Raw genomic sequence first — 9,887 nt, forward strand, 5'->3', positions numbered from 1 at the left:
TGTTACTGCTGATGTTACAAATACTGTTACTGCTGATGTTACTAATACTGTTACTGCTGCTGTTACTAATACTGTTACTGCTGCTGTTACTAATACTGTTACTGCTGATGTTGCTAATACTGTTACTGCTGCTGTTACAAATACTGTTACTGCTGCTGTTACTAATACTGTTACTGCTGATGTTACTAATACTGTTATGCTGATGTTACAAATACTGTTACTGCTGATGTTACTAATACTGTTACTGCTGCTGTTACTAATACTGTTACTGCTGCTGTTACTGCTGCTGTTACTAATGCTGTCACTGCTGATGTTACAAATACTGTTACTGCTGCTGTTACTAATACTGTCACTGCTGATGTTACTAATACTGTTACTGCTGCTGTTACTAATACTGTCACTGCTGATGTTACTAATACCGTGACTGCTGCTGTTACTAATACTGTTACTGCTGCTGTTACTAATACTGTTACTGCTGCTGTTACTAATGCTATCACTGCTGCTGTTACTAATACTGTCACTGCTGCTGTTACTAATACTGTTACTGCTGCTGTTACAAATACTGTTACTGCTGCTGTTACTAATACTGTGACTGCTGATGTTACTAATACTGTGACTGCTGCTGTTTCTAATACTGTTACTGCTGCTGTTACAAATACTGTTACTGCTGCTGTTACAAATACTGTTACTATTGCTGTTACAAATACTGTTACTGCTGATGTTACTAATACTGTTACTGCTGCTGTTACTAATGCTGTTACTGCTGCTGTTACTAATACTGTCACTGCTGATGTTACTAATACTGTGACTGCTGCTGTTTCTAATACTGTTACCGCTGCTGTTACTAATACTGTTACTGCTGCTGTTACTAATACTGTTACTGCAGCTGTTACTACTGCTGTTACAAATACTGTTACTGCTGCTGTTACTAATACTGTCACTGCTGATGTTACTAATACTGTGACTGCTGCTGTTGCTAATACTGTTACTGCTGCTGTTACAAATACTGTTACTGCTGATGTTACTAATACTGTTACTGCTGATGTTACAAATACTGTTACTGCTGATGTTACAAATACTGTTACTGCTGCTGTTACTAATACTGTTACTGCTGCTGTTACTGCTGATGTTGCTAATACTGTTACTGCTGCTGTTACAAATACTGTTACTGCTGCTGTTACTAATACTGTTACTGCTGATGTTACTAATACTGTTATGCTGATGTTACAAATACTGTTACTGCTGATGTTACTAATACTGTTACTGCTGCTGTTACTAATACTGTTACTGCTGCTGTTACTGCTGCTGTTACTAATGCTGTCACTGCTGATGTTACAAATACTGTTACTGCTGCTGTTACTAATACTGTCACTGCTGATGTTACTAATACTGTTACTGCTGCTGTTACTAATACTGTCACTGCTGATGTTACTAATACCGTGACTGCTGCTGTTACTAATACTGTTACTGCTGCTGTTACTAATACTGTTACTGCTGCTGTTACTAATGCTATCACTGCTGCTGTTACTAATACTGTCACTGCTGCTGTTACTAATACTGTTACTGCTGCTGTTACAAATACTGTTACTGCTGCTGTTACTAATACTGTGACTGCTGATGTTACTAATACTGTGACTGCTGCTGTTTCTAATACTGTTACTGCTGCTGTTACAAATACTGTTACTGCTGCTGTTACAAATACTGTTACTATTGCTGTTACAAATACTGTTACTGCTGCTGTTACTAATACTGTTACTGCTGATGTTACTAATACTGTTACTGCTGCTGTTACTGCTGCTGTTACTACTGCTGTTACAAATACTGTTACAAATACTGTTACTGCTGCTGTTACTAATACTGTTACTACTGCTGTTCCTAATACTGTTACTGCTGCTGCTACAAATACTGTTACTGCTACTAATACTGTTACTGCTGCTGTTACAAATACTGTTACTGCTGCTGTTACTAATACTGTTACTGCTGCTGTTACTAATGCTGTTACTAATACTGTTACTACTGCTGTCACTAATACTGTTACTACTGCTGTTACTAATACTGTTAGTGCTGCTGTTGCTACTGCTGTTACTAATACTGTTACTGCTGCTGATACTAATGCTGTTACTGCTACTGCTGTTACTACTGCTGTTACTAATACTGTTACTAATGCTGTTACTAATACTGTTACTGCTGCTGCTGTTACTACTGCTGTTACTACTGCTGTTACTGCTGCTGTTACTACTGCTGTTACTACTACTGTTACTGCTGCTGTTACTACTGCTGTTACTAATACTGTGACTGCTGCTGTTGCTAATGTTGTTACTAATACTTATACTGCTGCTGTTGCTAATACTGTTACTGCTGCTTTTACTTTTAAAATCAGAGGTTAGGGTTATAGCCGGGTCTTTTCTGTCAGTGACAGTCGATGGCTGAAACATTTGAAAAGCAACAGATGGAAAGAGAAACAAAGGCAGTCAGTCAAAATTGTAATAATAATAATAATACATCATATCTTTATAGCGCTTTTCTTGACACTCAAAGACGCTGTACAAACACAAAACAACAAAACAAAAACAAAAACAAAGGACAGGACTGAGATAAAACAATGGGAAATAGACAGTTAGGTGTTACCAGTTTTGAACTGGTGGGTTTTGAGTAGTGATTTGAATGTCTGTAGTGAGTCTGAGTTCCTGATGGGTTGTGGGAGTGAGTTCCAGAGAGTGGGGGCGGCTGCAGCAAAGGCTCGGTCCCCCAGGGTTCGGCGCTTTGTCCTGAGGGGAGTGAGGAGGTTGGAGTCAGCGGATCTGAGGCGGCGGGTGGGACAGTGTAGGTGGAGGAGGTCAGTGAGATATGAGGGAGCCAGGTTATGGAGGGACTTGTAAGTGCTGAGGAGAACCTTGTATTGTATGCGGTAAGGAACAGGGAGACAGTGGAATTTTTTAAGGATGGGGGTGATGTGGTCACTGGAGCGGGTGTGGGTGAGCAGACGGGCAGCAGAGTTCTGGATATATTAGATGTGAGAAGATGTAAAACCCTGAAGAAGAAGACAGCAACGACCACAATGACCACGTTTACATGCACACAATACCCACTTACTGAGCTTACCCTGGTTATGAATAGACCAGGTTAAACCTGTATACATTGAAGTGTGTTTTCATGGTTCTGTACTTCCAGATTTGAGCAAATTTTACAATGGGTTATGATTGTTCATGTTTATTGTTTTTATTTTATTCCCTGTTTTTCCATTTCTTTTAACTTTGTTTTGAGAAGTTCTTTATGGATTATTACATGTAATAATAATAATAAAGTTAATTGTGAATTATTATTCCTGTCTTTGTGATCAGAGTGAAAGATGACATCACAGAGAAACTCAGTGAAGATATGAGCAACTAAATTTAACTTTAAGACAGAAGTGTGAAGTCTCCACACAGACACACACACACACATGTTGGACATTCATGACTTGAGGGGACATTGACTTACATTCATTTCCTGGAGACTTACTCTAACCTTAACCACAATTACTACGGGCCTATTCCTAACCTTACCCTAACCTCAACCTAACCTTAAAACATATCTTCACCTTAAATTGTAGTCATTTACGTTGTGTGGACTTGATAATGTGACTGTGTAAACAGTTTTAGGTCCCCACAACATTAGTAATACCCGCACACAGTCACACATACACACAGTCACACACAGTTCCACACACACACAGTGACCTAGTTTTCATGTGTGTGTTTTGGAAACATCTTGAGTTCATGTGACAACAAGCACGTCTGCATGTTTGTGCTGTCACTCAACAACAAAAATAGGATTCATGTGTGTGTCAGTAAACCACACTCACCATTTTCTTTGTAAATGTCTCGATGATTTTCCTGAACATCTCCTGTTTATTTAAAGAACAATGACAGATAAAAATGTCCACCATGCCCATCATGTCCATTATGTCCACCATGCCCATCATGTTCACCATGTCCATCATGTCCACCATGCCCATCATGTTCACTATGTCCACCATGTCCATCATGTCCACCATGCCCATCATGTCCATTATGTCCACCATGCCCATCATGTCCACCATGCCCATCATGTTCACTATGTCCATCATGTCCATCATGTCCAAGCAGCCGTTACTAGTTGAAGCAGCAGTTACGAGTTAAAGCGGCAGTTACTAGTTGAAGCAGCAGTTACTAGTTACTAGTTAAAGCAGCAGTTACTAGTTGAAGTGGCAGTTACTAGTTACAGCAACAGTTACTAGTTGAAGCAACAGTTACTAGTTGAAGCAGCAGTTACTAACTGAATCAGCAGTTACTAGTTACAGCAACAGTTACTAGTTGAAGCGGCAGTTACTCGTTGAAGCGGCAGTTACTAGTTAAAGCAACAGTTACTAGTTGAAGCAGCAGTTACTAGTTGAATCGGCAGTTACTAGTTAAAGCGGCAGTTACTAGTTGAAGCGACAGTTACTAGTTAAAGCGGCAGTTACTAGTTGAAGTGGCAGTTACTAGTTAAAGCAACAGTTACTAGTTGAAGCAGCAGTTACTAGTTAAAGTGGCAGTTACTAGTTGAAGTGGCAGTTACTAGTTAAAGCGGCAGTTACTAGTTGAATCAGCAGTTACTAGTTAAAGTGGCAGTTACTAGTTACAGCAACAGTTATTAGTTGAAGCGGCAGTTACTCGTTGAAGCGGCAGTTACTAGTTAAAGCAACAGTTACTAGTTGAAGAAGCAGTTACTAGTTGAAGCAGCAGTTACTAGTTAAAGCGGCAGTTACTAGTTAAAGCGGCAGTTACTAGTTGAAGCAACAGTTACTAGTTAAAGCAGCAGTTACTAGTTGAAGCTGCAGTTACTAGTTGAAGCTGCAGTTACTAGTTAAAGCAACAGTTACTAGTTGAAGCAGCAGTTACTAGTTGAATTGGTAGTTACTAGTTAAAGTGGCAGTTACTAGTTGAAGCGACAGCTACTAGTTAAAGCAGCAGTTACTAGTTGAAGCGACAGCTACTAGTTAAAGCAGCAGTTACTAGTTAAAGCAGCAGTTACTAGTTGAAGCGGCAGTTACTCGTTGAAGCGGCAGTTACTAGTTAAAGCAACAGTTACTAGTTGAAGCGACAGCTACTAGTTAAAGCAGCAGTTACTAGTTGATCATCAGTATTTACCGTTGCTCCAGTTGTAACTCATATAAAAAGAATCCACAGTCATGTGACTTCATGTTTATGTTAGTGAAGGACACATGTTTGTTTGTATGAAGCTTGAAGACACTGACACAAACTATATGAAGAATTATAAAAAAATTCTGCTTCTGTTTGTTTTTTTCTTCTTTTCCGTTATTTCTTTTGAAATATTCACGTTTAGCAGGAAGAACTCACTCAGTCACTCCTGAGACCTGAGGCCGGATCAGGTCTGAAGACCAGAACGTCCTGTTTTATCACATATTTATTTCTTTACATTCAGACTGTGTGAACAAGAATCTCTTGTCTTTTCATGTATTTCATGTTGTGTCACTGCACACATGAACAAACACTGATACTGATGTATGTTGTGTTCATGTGTTCATCACTACATGAACTGCACTAACCTTTTCATTCACTTTCACATCTGAAATAAGAAATCGAGCTGAGAGTGAGTGACACTAATCTAATCTGGAGAATAGGAATATGTGGATGAGAGTGTGTGTAAATGTAAAGATTAGTAATTAATTAGAAAGATGAGTTGGAGGGTTATGTCATCCTTTCATATACATGTGACGTCACATGTATCGTTCAGTAATAAAGTGTTGGCTGCACACTTCATTCGTCTCCTGAAAAACGCGCTTTTTTATTGTTTATTTGTTATTATTTCTGTGAAGATATTTTTTATTTCAGCTTTTATTATGAAAAACCAAAAAAAGCTTTACTTTTGCTCTGGATTGTAAACAAACAAACACAAACGTATCTATTTTATGAAACATTTGTTGATGCCAAGGGTCAGAGGTCAGAGGAGAATGACCAGAGTGGGGAGAGATAACGGTGTACCTAATAATGTGGCTGCAAAGACTGTTTCCTTCTGCTCAGGCAAAACAGAGGCTCCGCCCACTGATAAAATATGCACATGAATAAATAATTAATGAAAGTCAAATGTTTGTAAACACAGGACTTTGTGTGTGTGTGTGTGTGTGAGAGAGAGAGAGCTTATTAAGTGTACTTATTGAGATTTTTGTTTTGAAAAGCAATGCACAGGAAACTCAAATATGAAGATATTTCTGTCTTCATGTTTATTATTATTATTATTATTCATAATAATAATAATAACAATAATAATATTAAATTAAATGCAATCACATATTTCGATTGTTTTAGACGTAGTTTAATAGCAGTTCATCTAAAATCATCTAAAACTTGAGGCTCAGGAGTCGTTGATATTTTAGCACAAATATAGAAATTTATTTCAGCGAAGAAAACACACGTGTGTTGCACATCAGTAACAAACACACAACTCACAGACACACACTCGTCTTCATTTATGTAGATCCTTTCATTTCCAGTCACACTGTCTTTCCACTCTTCACAGAATTGCACTTTTAAAAACCCGCAAACAGAAACATTCATCTATCCATCTAAGACATTTCTGTAACAAACAGAAAAGTCCGAACTTGTCGTGTGACGTCACGTCTGTCGTTAGCAGCAAATTACGAGGTTTCTCAGACAAACGTGCAGGTTTAACACAGAGAGGAAGGGCTGCATGACTCAGCATGACTCAGCAGGACTCTGCATGACTCTGCATGACTCTGCATGTCATTTTTTTTTTTTTTCATTCACACTCACTTGAACTTTCCCTTCAACATGAAGGATTTTATCACTTCATTCCCAGTGAGAGACGTCACTCAGTGCAAATTTAAAGGGATTTCTTTCAACTGTTGTTGTACATGGCATTGAATAACTAATGTGAGCGCCCCCTGCTGGAGCCAGTCTGCATGGACGTGTTCTTGAACTTTACCAAAAAACCCATGTTCACGTCTTTGTCTCACTGTGAGACAGACGTTTGTAAACCACTCATTCTCACACACCAAAGTCCACAGTGATTTTAGCTGCTGGTCCTCTACTGCCTCGTGTGGGCACTTTGTGTCACTGAGGTAAATCTGAACATTGGATTTCAAACACTGAAGGGACAGAATAAGACATATGAACTGAGAGATGGAGGCAGCAGTGTGTGTGTGTGTTGGGGGGCGGGGGCGTGCACAGTCTCAGGTCAGGTGCTGACTCATTCACACTTAACAAAACCTGAACTATACCTTCAATGACCCACTGTTTGATTTTTGAAGGCACATTAATATTTTAGAACATGTGCAACTCAACTCAGCCTGTGTGTGTGTAGGGGGGGGGGGGGGGGCAGTAAAGTAGGTCAGTTACAGTTTGTTCAGGGCAGAAAAAGCAAAGCTTGTTTGTCTGAGTTGACTTCCTCTGCTGTCTCTTCACACTGAGTCACTTGTTCCTGCTTCTCTCACCAGTACGGCACCGTGGTGTCCATGTGGCTCCAGCTTCGCCAGCCTGGGAACAGTCCGGTGGACATGCGTGGACTCCCCAACTGATCCAACTCCATCTCCAGCAGCTCCACACCAGAAGCCTGGGAGGTCACATCTTTAAGGTCCTCACCGCTCCAGTTGACGTGCTTGATTGTGTAGTTCTTGCCGTCATTATTGTCCCAGAAGGTCTGACCCTGGACCCTGAAGCAGATGCAGAACTCAACTCGGTTCTGTGGTGGGATGAAGGACGGCAGCTCCAGCACAAAGGCGAAGGTGTCCGTGTCCTGGCAACCGTACACGTTGTTCATGAAGGTGCACTCAACGTTGGTGAAGCTGGTCCACGAGTCAAAGGTGGTGCGTAGCTGCACGGACTTCTGGAAGCCCATGTTCCGGACCTTGACGGTGCCGGTGAGCGAGTGTTTCTGTAGGGAGCAGTTCTCCAAACACACTGAGTTCCGAATCAGACGGTTCCTGAAGTCCAGGTAGTCAGCTGACGGCTGTTTAAAGTCCAGCGCCATTTTGTGCACTGCGCTGATCTTCAGGTCCACTGTAGCCGCTTCTAAGTCGCTCATGTGGAACTGCAGCTCGTCCGACTCACACCCGCGCCCTTTGCTTTGGTACGGCTCGTCGTCAAACTTGGAGAAGACGTGGATGGCGGTGAGTGACATGCCCTTAGAGTCGGCGAACACCACCTTCTTCTTGACAGCTTTGTTGTTCCAGGTGACGCAGCTGTCGCCTCCGTCCACCGTCCTCTGCTGGCTGCTGAGACACGGCCGCAGAGGCTTGTACCGCTGCTGGCTGTGGCAGCGCACGGTGGACTGTCGGACCCGCATGTTCACGCGCTGCAGCTCCTCGTAGGAACTGAGGAAACCTCGGTACGGTGGTGGAGAGTGGCTGATGTAGAATCTCATGGCCACATCCATCGGCATCACGGGCCCAGGCATCACTGATGGACTGAAAGACCTGAGCACGCTGAGGGAGGGACAGACAGAGACAGAAGACAGACAGAGGACAGACAGAGAGAGGCAGAGGTCAGTCTATGATGCATTTCTCTTAAAAAAAAAAGAAAAAGAAACAGCAGCTTCCTCTTTTTAAAAAGTCCAGGTTGAAGAAAGTCGTCACCTGTGCAATCACCACCACGTCACAACGTTACAACATCAGAGTGTGTTCACACTCAAACGCTGCATCTGGAAACATGTTTCTTACCTTGTAGCACTCATGGAACAAAGGGAGGACACAGATCCCCGTCAGGTCAAGTTCAGGAGGTGAAGTGTTTTTTCAGCTGAGTGTGTTCATGCTGCGTCACACCTCATTCTTCTTCTTCTCCTCCCTGCTCCTCCTCTCCCTGCTGCCTCTCACTGCTTTCTCTCTTCCTGTTCTCACTGCTTTCAACTGCCACGTCCAGATCACTTTGCATATTCAGTCACATGGTTCCACAGGCGTCCAATGACAGTGAAGACAGACTGAGGGCAGACCAATCAGAGCAGGTGTGACCTGGCTGCTGTCCAGCTGACAGGAGGGCGTGGCCTGCAGCAGCTTCACTGTTCTGAGTGAAGTGTACTCCGCCCCCTGCTGGTGCTGGAGGCAACTGCACGTTCCTCACTGCAGCACAAGTTATTTTAATCCAGTGACAAAGAGGAGGAGTCTCAGGAATCATATGTTCCACTGTGATATTTACACTACATCTACACCTGTGTGTGTGTGTGTGTGTGTGTGTGTGTGTGTGTGCATATAATACTGTCTATTTAAACATTTATGTTATATAATATGTAAACGTGTACAGGACATTGATCAAGCAGCAGCTAAACTATGTCTAATCTAACACACACACACACACACACATCGTGTCATATTTTCATGTATACATTGTTTACATGTGTAAGTTTCAGCCTGATGAAAATTATTCTTTTTACTTTGGGACTGAAATAAAAACACAACGTTTTTGTTTTTTTTAATAATGATATCATTGTATTAAAGCTGTATAATATATAATATTATATAATATATAGAGTTAAACATTAACTTCACTTCTCTGTCATTCATTCACCTGGACTCACCTGCTCTTCTTATTTACAGACTGACTTAAGTACAGGTCAGAGGTCAAGTTTCCTCCCCACATGACCCCGCCTTCTTCTCACGACACACAGACTTTAGACTGAGAGAATGAAACACGCTGTTTCCACGTGCTCTTAAACACAAGAGACAACAAGAAAATAACAAAGACAAAAGATAACATGACGTTTATATGAAAGAGAAACATGTGTCACCTCTCCATCACTAAGTTCTAATGACTTTAGTGTTAACATTCAGCTTGACCTCAGTGACACAAAGTGACCACACGAGGCAGCAGAGGACCAGCAGCTCCTGTGATTTTCTCTGTGGACTTTGGTGTGGG

General features: G+C 41.5%; 1 protein-coding gene across 1 annotated transcript; it reads right to left on the minus strand.

The window, feature by feature from the left end:
• Positions 1–6,389: 6,389 nt before the first annotated feature.
• On the minus strand, positions 6,390–9,185 carry ppp1r3ca (protein phosphatase 1, regulatory subunit 3Ca). The gene is made up of 2 exons (XM_058650781.1): positions 8,699–9,185; positions 6,390–8,464 (listed from the first exon to the last, which is right to left on the minus strand). Exons 1-2 carry the CDS (start codon positions 8,710–8,712, stop codon positions 7,471–7,473), a joined length of 1,008 nt encoding a protein of 335 aa, XP_058506764.1. The 5' UTR covers positions 8,713–9,185; the 3' UTR covers positions 6,390–7,470.
• Between the last annotated feature and the right edge of the window lie 702 nt (positions 9,186–9,887).

Source organism: Solea solea, chromosome 15, assembly GCF_958295425.1.
Source record: "Solea solea chromosome 15, fSolSol10.1, whole genome shotgun sequence".
NCBI lineage: Eukaryota > Metazoa > Chordata > Actinopteri > Pleuronectiformes > Soleidae > Solea > Solea solea.